Source organism: Cervus elaphus, chromosome 24 (genome assembly GCF_910594005.1).
Source record: "Cervus elaphus chromosome 24, mCerEla1.1, whole genome shotgun sequence".
In the NCBI taxonomy this organism is placed as follows: domain Eukaryota; kingdom Metazoa; phylum Chordata; class Mammalia; order Artiodactyla; family Cervidae; genus Cervus; species Cervus elaphus.
This window is the reverse complement of record NC_057838.1, coordinates 55,402,857-55,419,197: the sequence shown is the minus strand read 5'-3', so window position 1 is coordinate 55,419,197 and position 16,341 is coordinate 55,402,857. Positions and strand designations below refer to the sequence as shown.

The window sequence follows — 16,341 nt, the reverse complement described above, 5'->3', positions numbered from 1 at the left end:
GGTCTCCTGCATTGTAGGGGGATTCTTTACCAGCTGAGCCACAAGGGAAGCCCAAGAATACTGGAGTGGGTGGCCTATGCCTTCTCCAGGGCATCTTCCTGACCCAGTAATCGAACAGGAGTCCCCTGCGTTGCAGGTGGATTCTTTACTAACTGAGCTATCAGGGAAGCCCACAGATCACAGAGAGGCCGTTAAACATCTTCCCCTTCTTAGCACTTCTCATAAGTTCTCTCTGATCCTCACAAGCACCCTGCAAGGTGGGAGTTTATTTCCATTTTACTTGTGAGTAAACCAAGGCTCAGGAAGGCTAAATTATCTGCTCAGGATACAAATAGATATGTGTGAGTCCAAAAACTGAGCTCTTTCCACTATAGGGGCTGTACCTGCTACTTGGGTATCCCAGGTGGTGCTAATGGTAAAGAAACTGCCTGCCAATGCAGGAGACATAAGGGACTTGAGTTCGATCCCTGAGTCAGGAAGATCCCCTGGAGGAGGAAATAGCAACCCACTCCAGTATTCCTACCTGGAGACTCCCACGGACAGAGAAGACTGCTGGGCTACTATTCATAGTGTTGCAGAGTTGGACATGACTGAAGTGACTTACTATGCATGCACCTGCTGTTTACAGGCAAATCATGCACTGTGGGGAGGTTTTGGTGAGATGGGATCCAGCCTTCTCGGAGTTCAAGTTAAGAAGAGGGCACTCATTTGCTCAGTTTTAGGAAGAAAGAGTGCGTGGCTCTTTGATTAAGCAAACTTCTGATTTACACCTTTAATTCAGTTCAGTTCAGTCACTCGGTTGTGTCTGACTCTTTGCGACTCCATGGACTACAGCACGCCAGGCTTCCCGGTCCATCACCAACTCCCAGAGCTTGCTCAAACTCATGTCCATCCAGTTGGTGATGCCATCTAACCATCTCATCCTTTGTTGTCCCCTGTTCCTCCTGCCTTCAATCTTCCCCAGTATCAGGATTTTTTCCAGTGAGTTATTTCCTTGCAACAGGTGGCCACAGTGTTGGAGCTTCAGCTTCAGCATCAGTCCTTAAAATGAATATTCAGGACTGATTTCCTTTGCAATTGACTGGTTTGATCTCCTTGCTGTCCATGGGATTCTCAAGAGTCTTCTCTAACAACACAGTTCAAAAGCATCAATTCTTCGGCACTCAGCTTTCTTTATGGTCCAACTCTCACATCTACACATGACTACTGGAAAAATCGTAGCCTTGACTAGACGGACTTCTGTTGACAAAATAATGTCTCTGCTTTTTAACATGCTGTCTAGGTTGGTCATAACTTTCCTTCCAAGGAGTAAGCGTCTTTTAATTTCATGGCTGTAGTCACCATCTGCAGTGATTTTGGAGCCCCCCAAAATTAAGTCTGTCACTGTTTCCATTGTTTCTCCATCTATTTGCCACGAAGTGATGGGACCTGATGCCAAGATCTTTGTTTTTTAATGTTGAATTTTAAGCCAGCTCTTTCACTCTCCTCTTTCACTTTCATCAAGAGGCTCTTCAGTTCCTCACTTTCTGCCATAAGGGTGGTGTCATCTGCATATATATAAAATTATTGATATTTCTCCTGGTAATCTTGATTCCAGCTTGTGCTTCAACCAGTCCAGCATGTCACATGATGTATTCTGCAAAGAAGTTAACCAAACAGGGTAACAATATACAGTCTTGATGTACTCCTTCCCCAATTTAGAACCAGTCCATGGTTCCATGTCCAGTTCTAACTGTTGCTTCTTGACCTGCATAGAGATTTCTCATGAGGCAGGTAAGGTAGTCTGGTATTCCCATCTCTTTAAGAATTTTCCAGTTTGTTGTGATCCACACAGTCAAAGGCTTTGGCATAGTCAATAAAGCAGAAGTAGATGTTTCTCTGGAACTCTCTTGCTTTTTCGATGATCCAACAGATGTTGCCAACTTGATCTATGGTTACTCTGTCCTTTCTAAATCCAGCTTGAACATCTGGAAGTTCTCGGTCCACCTACTGTTGAAGCCTTGCTTGGAGAATTTTTGAGCGCTACTTTGCTAGTGTGTGAGATGAGTGCAATTGTGCAGCAATTTAATTAGGATGGACTAAAACAAGCATTTTGTCTTTTTAAAACTCCACTTCGAAGGGGGGAAGGATGCTGAAAGAAAGAATCCCAAAGAAATAAAGAATGCCAGACAGGTGTGTGGTCAGTGGCTGACTGGCCCTGGAGGCAGCTCACAGGCAACCAGCCCCGAGCCATGCTCATGGGTGGGGCTGACCACACCCTCACAGTCACTGGTACAGCTCAGCACAATCAGATGAAAGGACTGGAGCTAGGGGAGAGCAAGGTGACTGCTGCTGGGAGGAAAAACCCAAAGAGGAGGCTGCCTTGAGAGAGGAGAACAGCCACACGCCTTCCAGTGCCCCACCTCGGCCCACCCCCCTGCTCTGGCTCTTGTGTGACCACGTGCTCTGGGCATCACTTACTAGGTTGATTCTGACGTGTCTGTTTCCTCCCAGTGGAAGGTAAGCTCCTTGAAGGCCAAGGCTCTCCATCCATTCTATTCACTGATGGATTCATCTGCACGGGCACATGGTGGGTCCTCAACAATTTTGCTTAATGAGGGAATCTCACTGCTTGCATGTGAGGGGGGCTTTAATCTCCTTCTCTGTCCAAAAGGTGAGGATTCTTACCCATATTTATAGACGAGGGAACTTGAGGCTCAGAGAGGGTGATGCTTTGCTGATGGTCATGTAGCTGATGAATGGTGCTCCAGAATTTAAACCAGGTCAACAGTGAACTCAGGATGACAACCCATGTCTGGTCTATTTAAGTCCAGCTCCCCCCATACCTTTACAATTTTTAACCAATAGACTACCCTGCTTCCTAGAGGGTAAGATTTAAGCATGATGGGATGTGTGTGCCCAAACAGATGAGGGTCAGGCTACTTCTTGGCCTGCAGCAGAGACTCCCCATCTTGCCACCACTGACTTGGGCCAGAATAGCCTTTGTTGTGAGGGGCTATCCTGGGTAGCACAGGATGTTTAATACGATCCTCACCTCTAACCACTCGATGCCAGGAATACAGGGTGACCAGGAGAGGCTCACTTCAAAGTAAGGGACTCAGCCCTGGGAGGGACTGGATACAAAACAGAAACATGCACGGCGATACCCCTCATTGTGGGGAATCTGGGCCTGGAATGAAAAATGTTCCAGGACAAGCAAGAGTTTCCATGAGGGAAACTGGCCCAGCAAATCAGTCAAAAATCCAAAGCTCATAACTACTGGCAGCTACAATAACAATGGCCATAGCAGGCGCAGATACTGCAGATTTAGGAAATGGGTGCTCATGTTTATGCCTGGGCTGGGTATATGGAAAAGATGCTGGAGGTGGGGAAAAAGCGGCTGCCTTTACACGTGTCAGAGGAAATGTAGACCCGGCATGTTAGGCATGATGGAACAGATTTGGTTTGTTAATGCTCCCTGTTCAGTGGGGCACTCCCTTGTCCTTTTCCCAAAACAGAAGGTCTCTATGGCCAAAGATAACGCACTCCAATAAAGAGATGGAGCCAGGGAAATCCTCTACACTGACCCTGCTATTTTGTAGCAGAGGGCTTACTGTTAAATGGATTAGAGGTTAGGGTGGGACTGTAAGAGGAAAACATATGTCTGTGTTGCTATTACAAGGGATTAAACCAGAAAGTACAGTGGTAGTGGTGGGGAATGGGGAAATGTTCTCAGTGTCCTGGAGGAGACTCTCTTATAAAATTTGATTAGAGTTCAGTTCAGTTCAGTTCAGTTCAGTTCACTCAGTCATGTCCAACTCTTTGCGACCCCATGAATCGCAGCACGCCAGGCCTCCCTGTCCATCACCAACTCCCGGAGTTTACTCAAACTCATGTCCATCGAGTTGGTGATGCCATCCAGCCATCTCATCCTCTGTTGTCCCCTTCTCCTCCTGCCCCCAATCCCTCCCAGCATCAAGGTTGAGAAATAATATTTATCAGCTATGAAGCCGCTATCACATTTGCCTCTCATTCTAATCCTGACAGGACTTCCCTGGTGGCTCAGACGGTAAAGCATCTGCTTACAATGCGGGAGACCTGGGTTCGATCCCTGGGTCGGGAAGATCCTCTGGAGAAGGAAATGGCAACCCACTCTAGTACTCTTGCCTGGAAAATCCCATGGACAGAGTAGCCTGGTAGGCTACAGTCCATGGGGTTGTAAGAGTCAGACACGACTGAGCGACTTCACATACATCACATACTAATCCTGACAGAGGCATTGGACAGGTTCTCATATTTTGCCCCCTTTTAACAGATAAGAAATCCAAGTACCAGAGGATTAAGTGACTGGCACAGGTACATGCTGGAAGAGAACTGAGTCTAGCCTTTCAACTATGAAACTCCAAAACATGGGTTAAGAACACGCCAGGAGTAAAACAGACCTGGCGTCAAGTCACTTCAACTGCTGAGGGACCTTGGACATCTCTTTGGATTTCAGTTTCTTTACCTGTAAATTGTTTTAGTCACTCAGTTGTGTCTGACTCTTTTGCGACCGCACGGACTGTAGCCCACCAGGCCCCTCTGTCCATAGGATTTCCCAGGCAAGAATACTGGGGTGGGTTGCCATGTCCTTCTCCAAGGGATCTTCCTGACCCAGTAATTGAACCACATCTCCTGCATTGGAGGCAGATTATCTGTAAAAGGGAAGGGACATAGTAATAAACGCCTCACAAAGTAGTAGTGAGGATTTGATAAGATAAAGCGTATCAAGGGTTTGGCCAGGTGCCCGGTAGGTGATCAATAGGGAAAGGGTATGACCTATCACGGTTATCACACCACTGACTGCTCTGCTGCCGTCAGTACTTGTTTATATGACTTCATTTATCAGCAAACAGCAGACACATGCCTAAACTACTTGGACTAAATACCTCTACATGGGACCTCCACTAAGGTAACTTTTAGGAGGAGAAAACACTATAAAAGCAAAAGATGTGGAAAGAGCCTAAAATACCTGACAACAGGGATTAGTTCAATAAATTACAGTGTAATCATATACTGGAATATTGCATGGTTGTTAAAAGCATTCTTCTGTGCTCATTTTGGCAGCTCATTTACCAAGGGCAGAGCCATGCAGAGAAGGGCCCACACAAGGATGACATGCAAGTCTGTAAAGCATTCTTCCTGAGAGAATACTGTTTTATTTTCTTTGTATCTAATGAGATGATGGATGTTAACTCATTGTGGTAATCATTTCACAATTCATACAAATCAAATTATGCTGTATACTTTAAACTTACACAGTACAGCTGTATGTCAAGTTATATGCCAATAAAACTTGGAAAGAACATTCTTTTTTAGAAATGCGTAATGAAAATAGGAAAGTCTCACAAGTAGAGTTAAGGAAGAAAAGAAAGATCCCTATTTAAAATACAAAATGATAACAGGGGTTACCCCTGAATGGTGGGACTATGGATGCTTTTTATTTATTTGTTTTTATTTTTGGCTGTAGTGGGTCTGCTGCTTGGGCTTTTCTCTAGTTGTGGCAAGTGGGGGCTACTCTCTAGTTGCTGTGTGAGGGCATCTCATGGTGGCTTCTCTTGTGTGGACCATGCGCTCTAGGGCTCAGCTGCTCTGAGGCATACGGGATCCTTCCAGATCAGGGATTAAACCCATGTCTCCTGCATTGGCAGGCGGATTTTTTTTTTTTTTTTTTTACCACTGAGCCACCAGGGAAGCCCTGACTATGGAGGATTTTTATTTTCATATTCATACTTCTCTACATTTATTTTCCAGATTTTCCATAATAAAGAGATAGTAATGAAGGGAAAACACAATCAGCAGACAAATGTGCAAGACCATGAACACTGAGTCAGAAGTGGTGCTATCAACAAAATCACAGTATGGTATCCAGTTCAGATTAATGCACATTAAAAGCATGGTAAACGGCACTAGACCAATTCACAATCCTGAAAGATCTAGTATGAGGACAAACCTTTTTTTCGTTGGGAGACATTCTGAGTAGAAGTGAATGATAGCTGAAGAAAATATTTGTTTCAGGTGTGGAGAAAATATCGTACACTTTGCTTAGTGCCAGCCAGGAATTAGGAAGTCTTCCAGAGCCTTGGGCAAGCGCACAATAACGCTAAAGGTAAAATATTCCACAGGCTGAAATGGAATGATGACTCTCGCTATCACATAAGCAAACAAAGCATAAGGAACAGCAGTGAGGTAGGATGCTCCAGACTGAAAATCTGGTTATTACTTTTAGATCCTGGCAAACTGCAGGCTTTCTTAGGACCAAACTGACTTTATAAAAGCCTACCACAGCAGACGCATTGCCAAACCCTAGAGGATCCAGCTCTAGCATGACTGGCTGCATGACCTTGGGCACATTCAGGTTTTTTCCCTATAAAGTCCTGATGAAACCTACCCTGCAGAGTTGAAAATGAGGCTATGAATATAAAGGACCTTGCACAGAACTTGGCTCATTGTAAATACCGAACTAATGAAAGACAGGACGAAATGTAAAACGACAAGCTTGAAATTGCAATAGTCAACTATTACGATAGTCAAACTGTTATTCCAGGAACAGCAGAAACTCAGGAGTTCCCTTTAACATGGAATACAAGTTAGTCCTCAGCTACAGTCTTCCTTCCAGACAGGCAGTTTGGCTTCTGCTTTTCTTCCCACACTTCTTCCTCAAACCTCATATGTCCTTTCTCCCTTTTACCCTCATCATCTCTGAGCCATTTCAGACCCAACAGGAGCCCCTGCACCCTTGCTCAGAGAGGGAAAGAAATATGACTATGAGTTTAGAATTAGTATGTGAGAACATGGAGAAGCAATTCTGGCCAAGACAGATATACATCAAAAGTAGAGGCTTGATGCTCAATGTCACTAATTATCAGAGAAATGCAAATCAAAACTATCATGAGGTATCACCTCTCACTGGTCAGAATGGCCATCATCAAATTGTCTACAAACAAAAAATGCTGGAGAGAGTGTGGAGAAAAGGGAACCCATCTATACCACTAATGGGAACTAAAAAGAGAACCACTGTATGATCCAGCAATCCCACTCCTGGGCAAACTTTCAGAGAAAACCAGAATTCGAAAAGATCTGTTCACCCCAATGTTCATTGCAGCACTATTTACAACAGCCAAGACATGGAAGCAACCTAAATGTCCATCAACAAAGGAATGAATACAGAAGATGTGGTACATATATACAATGAAATATTACTCAGCCATAAAAAGAGTAAAATAATGCCACCTGCAACACCGTGGATGGATTTAAGTCAGAGAGAGAAAGACAAATATATGATATCACTTATATGTGGAATCTTAAAAAAAATGACACAAATGAGCTTATTTACAAAACAGAAACAGATTTATAGAATTCAAAAACAAACTTATGTGCTCGCTTCGGCAGCACATATACTAAAATTGGAACAATACAGAGAAGATTAGCATGGCCCCTGCGCAAGGATGACACGCAAATTCGTGAAGCGTTCCATATTTTTATACGTGTAAATCTATTGCTGGTTCGTGTCAATGTATGACAAAACCCACTGAAAAAAAAAATAAATTAATTAAAAAAAAAAAAAAGAGTCTAACTAAAACAAAGACCAGCCTTTGAATATAATATAGAAAAATGATGAACGTGTGTGCATCATTTCCATTGCTTAACTATTGCCCTGTTAAATAAAGTAACAATTTCTGAAACTTAAAAGTATAATAAAACATTAATTTTATCAAAAATATTTAAAATAAACAAATATAATTTTAAAAATTAAAAAAAAAAAAACAAAAAACAAACTTATGGTTACAAAGGGGAAATGTGGGGGTAGGGGACAGGGGTAAATTAGGAGTTAGGGATTAACATATCCACAAGACTCAACTTTAAGATGAAGGATTCTCAGGGCCTGTGGAGAGCAGTGAAAATAAGTGTGTGTGCCTGGGGAAGAACTGGGGCTCCATTCAAGGGGGAGGATTCACTGTGAGCTCAGGCCAGGGTGACCTGCCCAGCCACTCGATCCCGGGTGCCTGGCTGAGTGTGCTGTGCTGGAGTGAGGGTCTTGAATAGAAACTTCCTTTTCTGTTGTTATTCAACACAAAGCTAAAAAGGCTGAAATATATACTGTGAAAATTGTTTTAACAAAACATCAGATCCCTCCTTTGGCTTTGCAGATTTTAAAATAAAATCATATTGAACTAAAAAAAAAAAAAACATATAAAATAATCAACAAGGATCTACTATATAGCACAGGAGATTCTACTCAACATTCTATAATAACCTACATGGGAAAAGAATCTGAGAAAGAATGGATATATGTACATGTCTGACTGAATCACGCTGTCATACACCTGAAACTAACACAGAACTATAAATCAACTACACTCCTATAAAAAAAATCAGAGGTCTAACAGTGATATCAGATGGCTCAGATTTGTGGTTTTCTATAATGGCAGAAAAATGCAAACTACTAAAATGTTCAGTGATAGAAGGGTGATTGAATAAACATACATCCTTTTGACAAAACACTATATGAACCCATTATCTCTTAAAACTAGAGATAATGAAAAAGTTTAATAACAAGAAAAAAGGTCCTTATACCATGAGTTACTTTATATGGTTAAGACAAAAGCAAGTTAAAATAGTATGATTATAATTTTGTTTTTAAAAAGTACAAATGCAAGTATATATTAAGAGTAAAAGAAAAGACTGCCCAAGTATATACCAAAATATTAATAAAAGTTTTTTGGTGATGGGAAGATGGGATTACAAGAACTTTTATTCCCTTTTCTGACTATGATGTTATATAATCAGAAAAAAAAAAAGCAAAATAGAAGGCACTTTAAAAAATAGGAGAAATGTCATTAAAAAATTCAACATAAGTACTTAATGACATAAAATATTTACAACATAAATATCCATTAATAGAAGACTGGTTATATAAAATAAATCACATCATGTTGAAATAATATATACTTAGTCAATTAAGATCATATTCTCTAACTGTGATATAACATTTCCCTTAAGCCATAATAGAACTTTCATCTAGCTAAGTGACAAAGGGAGGGGGAAAAGAAGAGATGAACAAGAAACAGCAGGTAAAATGCACGAAAAGACAAAAACAAAAGAAAATCCAATACAAAAAGCATTAAAAGAAATAAATAGAAATATTTAACTTTAGTAAAAGGTACAAAACCTTCAGGAGATGAAGAGGAACCTTTATATACCTAACTGTGCAGCTTGGAAATATGTGAAGCAAAGATCAATAGAGATGCAAGAGAAACTGGTCATCCACAGACCCTGGGGGTGGCAAGGGGGAAGTATAAATCCAAAGGTAAACAGATAACACAAAGATAAGGTTGGCAGACTGTGAGTAACCCCAAATTAGGCTCAGTGTTTAAGCTTCATAGACAGACCTAGAATAACACTGAAAGGAAATTGTAAAATATTAACAGGGGTTGTTTGGGAGTGGAATCTTTCTCTTTTCTCTTTTCTGTATTTTTCCATAATGAACACCCACTTTTACAAGGGAAAAGAAACACAGTTCAAAGAGAACAGAGGGCTCAGTTGCTGTGTAGGGAACACAGCATCCCATAGCACACCCGGGACTCAGCCCAAATGAGCCCACCAGCCATGCGGCTGTGACGGGGGAGGCGGCCTCGGAGAGAAACTGACCGGCCAAGGCAGCTCGCCTCCCGCCTTCCTCACTGCACACGAGGGGTGAGGGCACACACGCCCCCTCCAGAGCGGGGCAGTCCAGGGAGGGCATTTATAGGCACAGAGGGATCCAGATATCTGTGCTCCAGTTGACCAGCAGCGCTAACCTCCCCGGGCAGAAGCGGACGCAGCGCCATGCAGTCGGCGCTCCCTCTCCGACCTCCACAAATGCCGCCTTTGTGCTGGGGCCCAAGACTGGGGTCCACAGGGGCACGGGGTGGGGGTAGGAAGGAGGCCACAGAGAACAAGTCCTGCAGTGTCTTCCTGAACTGTGGCTCCAAGGACCACTTACGTTTGTGACACGGCCCTTAACCTTTTTGGAAGAGGCTGCCAGCCCCGAGCTCTCCTGACGCCCTCCTGGGAAGCCAGAGGGAGGCCTGCTCAGTGTTCTGTTCCTGTGCAGTCCCTCAGTCGTGTCTGACTCTTCTCGACTCCATGGACTGCAGCACGCCAGGCTTCCCTATCCATCACCAACTCCCGGAGTTTGTTCAAACTCATGTCCGTTGAGTCAGTGATGCCATCCAACCACCTCATCCTCTGCTGCCCTCTTCTCCTTCTGCCTTCAATCTTTCCCAGCATCAGGGTCTAAGTGTTCTACTATTGATTAAAGCATTGGGTTTGGGCCTAAGTCATCTCTTCTCCTACGATAAAAGGAATGTACCCTGAGAGGCCGAATGAGTATCTCTAAAGGCCAGGAGCCAGGGGCAAGGATACTGCCACAGAGAAGCAAGCTGCTCCATTCCAGCACTGTGCTGTTTTGGGAAGTTAGAGAAAAAGAACACACACCTATGGGTAAGGAATGAATGACTGCCGAGAGGTTTGGAGCCACCCTGTGGCTTCTTTTTCTGTCTCTCCCATTTTAGAAGGGGCATCAGGACCACCAGAGGCGGAATGAGGAAGGTTGTGAAGTTGGCACAATGAGTACTCCCTTCAGGGCCCCCTCCCCCATCCTCCCTGCTCCTCAGGCTACATCAACATCTATCCCGCTCTAGCTGGGGAAGGAAGCAATAAAGCCAGGAGGCAATTATTGGGATGCTAGGACTGAAAGTAATTCTGCAGAATTTGCACTGCATGTGCCAAGGTGACTTACAGGGAGATAGGTGGGGGCAAGATGGCATACTCCAAGCTTTGCAGACCATCCTGCAAACGAGGCTGTCTAACTCTGCATACAACCTCAGGGGCGTATTTCCATTTATTGACCCCCACCAAAGACACACTCACAACATAAAGACACTGTCCAAGTTCTCTCTGTGTTTGTGGACATAACCATTATGAATCATTATTCTGTTTCTGTCTGGTTGTTTCTGCCCAATAAACAGAACCTGGGATTAGCTCTTTATCCTGGTATTTTAAACAAGTTAAGTTAAAAATTATTTTGCCAAAAAAAATCTTTGAGGTTTTAGAAACCAATAACCACATGTCAGATCCAGCCCCTCAAGTCTGGCCTCAGTCTGCTGGATTTCAGACATGGCTCAATTTCTCTTTGCCCCAGTGCTCTAGGTCAGGGCAAATTTGCAAAGTGATTAAATATTTCCTGCAGTGTTCCCTGTGTGGGATCTGTGTAGGGTAGAAATAAGAGAAAAAAATGAAAGGTTTCCTGGCGAGCCAAAGGAAAGATTTTGAAGGAATGACAATGGAAGATGCACTTTGGGTTGGGGCTGGGAGGCGGTGAGGAGGCATAGACAGCGCTCTCCCGGGAACCGTGAGCACGAATGTGGAGCCTGCAGGCCAGGCAAGCTGATGACGCTGAGGGAAGAGGCCAGGTGTTGGGAGGATAGCTGGGAGAAGTGGGGACATCAGTAGGTGAATGCTGACTGGCCACTTAGGTACGGCTCATAAGTGCCATGTGAGAACACAGGCCCAGCACTTCTAGGCGTTCCAATTCCTCAAAAGAAGCCAGAAGTTCAGACAGTTACGAGGACTCTTTTGATTTCTAAATGTGAGCTCAAAACAACGTGCAGCCAAAAACACAACCGAGGGCCAGATGTGACCAGAAGGCAGCCCTATCTAGGATGTAAGTGGCATGAAGGTAGGGGGTAGAGCCCGCCTAAACACTTGTGGCGTGAGCAAGGCCCTTCCTGGGGCACAGGGTGGACTGTCCTCGGAGAGACAAGGGGAAGAGATGGCGGGCAACACGGAGACTGTAATCAAGGGAGGAAGTAACTCCGGTGACCTCGAGCCACCACCACTGAGATGGAAAGGAAAGGGTGAAATGGCAATCGACAGGCTGAAGAATTTTTGAAAAGCAGAACTCAGTGAAAGACCAGATGTGCGGGGCTAGGGCGGTGATGAATCTTCCAGGGGAAGCCTGTGATGAACTTGGCCAGAGGGCTGAGAGACGTCACCAGGGAGAGAAGGTAAACACATTTTTCTTCATGAGCTTCAAAGCCCTTCATCTGGCTCCCCAGGATGACCTTATTTTTTTTTTTTCCTCCTCTGTTCTCCCACAAAGGGGATCAGGGGATAGTCAGGAGCCCAGAGGTTCCAGCACAGAGCCAAGCCTATAGCTAATGAGATGAGGTATTCATTCAGGAGAAATATTAGCAGAGCTAAGAGAGGAATGCGCAGGGCAGGGGACGAGCACTGAGGGTGGATAGGAAAGAGGGGGGAAGAGTTTCGGCTGCTTGGTGTGGCACCAAGGACAGGAGCGGGTGAGGGAGACTTCAAACAGCTCTCAAATCGTTAGTGTTCATAGCTTCGGACATGCCTCGGGTGCTGGCCCACAACTTTCTTAATGACTCAGAAAGTCAAGATAAAAAATATCGCTAAGCAAAAGTATTCAGGACACGTAAGGAACTGAAGGACTCAAGTCTACTCAGCTGAACAAGGTGAGCCTTTTCATGATATGAAAAGGATTTTTATCATACTGGGTGCCCAAGGCCTTTGGAGAAAGGAAAAAAACAAAAAAAAGCTCAATTTTCACTTTAAAAGATAAACTTTATCAGGAGTTTATGAACAAGAACTACAACTACTTGTTAACCAAAGAATTTTTACAGTAGCTAATATTTACACCTTAGCTGGTTAGGAAGTCAGTGATTACGAACCAAGGGCCAAGGAACCATGCTAGGTCCTCTAAATGTACTACCTCTTAAGTCTTTACAGTGATTCTCTAGAGGAGCTGGTAGCACCATCCCCAATGTATCCACATGGAATAACACAAGACCTAGAGAGGTGTGGCATTACCCGCTCAAGGGGATAAGCTCTTTGAGGGACAGAGTCAAGGCCAGAAGTGAGATACTTCTACTCCCAGGCCCTTTTCCTCAGTCAGTGAGCAACAAACATTTTCTCTAACGGGTCCAACAGTAAATATTTTTGGTGGTGTGGGCAATACGGTTGGGGTCACAACTACTTGACTCTGCCTTTGTAGGGTCATGGCAGCTACAGACAACACATTGACATTTAGGCACGCCTGTGTGCCCGCACAACTTCAGCTCCAGACACTGCAATTTCCAATCATCTTCATGGGTTATGAGATATTCCTCTCTGGATTGTTTTTCCACAGCCAATTTAAAAGGCAAAAATCATTCTCAGCTCCAGGGCCATAAGAAATGAGTGGGTGGACTGAGTTTCTCCTCACATGCTGCTAGACTCTAAGCCACTCGTCGAAGCCACTAGACTCTCTTGCCCTCCATCTGAGGTCAGGTGCTGGTCTCCTTGGGAGGCCCATAGATATTTTAGGACCAAACGGATACCTATGAAAGTACATCTGGATGGGGTCTCTGAAACAGAACTGTGAGCAAAGACCCAACAGAGATGATGCCTCCAGTTACACCTTGAAAGACTCTGTCTGACACCAACTTTAAAACATCTCTTTCTCTATCAGTCTGATCACTTGCTCTCTTCTACTCAAATAATAAGCATTGATTTAGGTCAGACTGAAACCAGGGGAGGTTCTGGCTGGACAGAGGTGTCTCTTCCCACACAACAGGGTTTTTTTTGCAAACATGAGCCCACCGTGTCCTTACCTGCAGGGTTTGGCTGAAGCGCTTTAACGGCGTGGCCTTCACAGGTGGGATGAGGTTGGCAAGGGATGTGACTCTGGAAAGAGGTTTGACTCGTTTATTACTGGGCTCCTAGGGTTAAAAAAAAAAAAAAAAAGGAAACTGTCAAGGTCAATTCCAAAGAGAATGTAACTCCACCACACAGTCATGTCTCACTCCATGAGCTGCCGGCTGCATACCACTCTGTAGAATGGAAATGGTACCCATCTCATTCCTGCTGTGTGAAGGTGTCTGGTGAGCCAGGGAAGGGTAAATAGTCGGGGTGGGGGGGATGCGGTCAACAGAGGCAGTGTCTGAGCAGACAGCAAATAGGCAAATTCCTTCACCCCAACAGTGTCTGCCGGCTTTTAAATCAGAGGCTCGCACTTAGGAGAGTCACTCTCTCCAACCCCTCCTGCAGACAAAAGCTGCCTCCAATTTCCCATCCAATGACCTTGTCGGGCGGTTGTCTTTTGATGCTTCTGGTTTCATCTTTTTAAAAAACCTTTTCTCCACCTTGCCTGAAGCCACTGTCCAAATTTCTAATATGCAATCGCTTTTCTAGAGCACAGAGACTCACTCTTTCTTTTAGTACACCAAATTTAAAAAAACATTTTAAAGAAGTTATTCTATTACTAGGCTGTTAAGAAAGCCTCTTTGTACCTACAGTATATTTGAAATGCACATATTAATACTTATAACAACTAGACAGCAAAAAGAAAATATACAGAGAGAAAACCCTACCATGAGCACTAGTTTTTATATTATACCTAGCCACAAGTTATGAAAATTATCACCACATAAAACATGTGCAAATCCGCAAGTTACCCCAAACCAAACTGATCGGTGGGGGAGCCTACCTAAACCAATGACTCTGCAGATTACAGTTACATAAATAAAAACAAGAGGCTGTGGATAAGAGAGGGATGACAGACAAAACACTTGACAAAGAGAACGGTTACCCTTGTCTTCCTAAGCTCCATCTGACCTGCAGGAGATGCTGGACAGCACATGAAGACACCAAATTTTGATGGAAAAAGCCACACTTGCCAGTGGTTGTGGTGAAACTCAACCATTTCCAGAGGGAGCCTCAAGGTGTTCATCTTTCTTTTTCAGCCATTGCCTTCAAAGTTTTGAGAGTTAAGATTCTCCAGAATATCCCTGCAAGGTGTTTTGAACATAGTAGGTGCTTGGAAAAATCTTGCCTGAATCTGGAGTTCTGCTGAGACACTCTCATGTCATTTTATGCCCTTGGCAGCCTTAGAAAACAGAAGATTCCTCTGAAACAGACCCAACCTTTCTGGCAAACAGAAAAAATCTAAAGGCTGTTTAAAAAGCACAAAACAATTGCACGATGTAGCCAGGAGTGACTTCATGGTTCCTCAAAGCAAATACTTTTCCAAGACGGAGAATGCATCCGAGCTGCTGGGGACTTCTCCAGTCTCTTGGCATGCTGAGCTGAACAGACAGAAGGCAACTCTCCGAACATCAGGAAGGCTTAGTTCCAAAATGCAAAGGATGAATCTCTCAACACAAGAGATATCATATTATAATTACGTAAATGCTGAAGACAAAGTCCGATTGCCCCTCTGTTTCCAGGTGACAGTGCCCTTCAAGGATGCTCCCTGTCCAGTGCCTGGCTCCTGACTATCTGTGCCCAGAGGAGGATTTTTAAAATATTTTTTACGTCAGAGCTGCACCACCAGCAGGCTTACTGAATAGACACACACACACACACACACGCACACATGCACACACACGCACGCACAGTCTCTTGAGCATCCCCTGAATTTTTCTAAATGGCTCCTGCTCTGGCTGGAAATGCCAGAGTTTTGATATACCACCTTTGGTGGCACAAACTGCATTGCAGCAAGTGAGAAGAAGAGGGCTTTCCTAGGGGAGCAGGATGTGGTCTCATTTACTTCTGCCATGTACCTCAGAGCCTGTTGACTCCCAGGTCTCTGATTTATTAATGGTTAAAGCTCCCAGGTCACAGGTTCCATATCAAATTGGAGAGGTTGAAGGGCAAACGCCAACTGGGTTATCTTGCTTTAAAAAGAGAGCAGGGAGCCTTGCATGCTTGGCGGGAAGATTCGGCTTTGTTTCACTTGCTGTGTCATTTTTCTAAGGCTCCGCTGACTCTGCTGCCCATTTTACATGAGCCGGTCAGCTGTGTGTTTTCTGCACTGCTGTAAGAGGAATGCACAGTGCAAATGTCGGCCCCTCTGCAGCTTGTGCCCAGTGTTGCTACATGAGATTGTAATTAAAACTCCTTTCCGAAGGCTTCACCCATTTGGAAGTAAACTCTGGGCTGCTCTCTGGCAATGTGACATTCCCAAGTAATGAAAAATCGAAACAGAAACCATTGCTGCACGATGTACTTGATCCCGCAAAGTGGGCAGGTGCAATTTCAAACCAGAACATTTACAGGTCATTAGATCTATGGAGAAGGCTTTATGCCTGACCCACAAGAGTGAAGTATGAATTATGGTGTTCTCCTTGAGGGCTTCAGTGAGAATAGGAGATTAAAAACATTCTTGGCCTAATTTGATTTTTCTTTTCCATTTACTCAGTATGTCTCCAGCTACATTTTACTGCTGTCTAAAAAGAGCCCTCAGGGAAAATGTTTCCAGATTCCAGTTAAATAGCT

The 16,341-nt window shown here is 44.1% G+C and overlaps 1 protein-coding gene and 1 non-coding gene across 8 annotated transcripts in view; one reads left to right on the top strand and one right to left on the bottom strand.

The window, feature by feature from the left end:
• Nucleotides 1–16,341, bottom strand: part of ARHGEF3 (Rho guanine nucleotide exchange factor 3) — a 310,527-nt gene that overhangs the window by 29,427 nt on the left and 264,759 nt on the right. For all 7 annotated transcript variants that reach the window (XM_043885395.1, XM_043885393.1, XM_043885392.1 and 4 more), the window contains one exon: nt 13,677–13,784. In XM_043885395.1, coding sequence (XP_043741330.1) covers nt 13,677–13,784 — 108 coding nt within the window. The remainder of the gene's footprint in view (nt 1–13,676; nt 13,785–16,341) is intronic.
• LOC122683403 lies at nt 7,395–7,501 on the top strand. Its single transcript, XR_006337740.1, has one exon. It is a non-coding gene; the product is annotated as a U6 spliceosomal RNA (small nuclear RNA).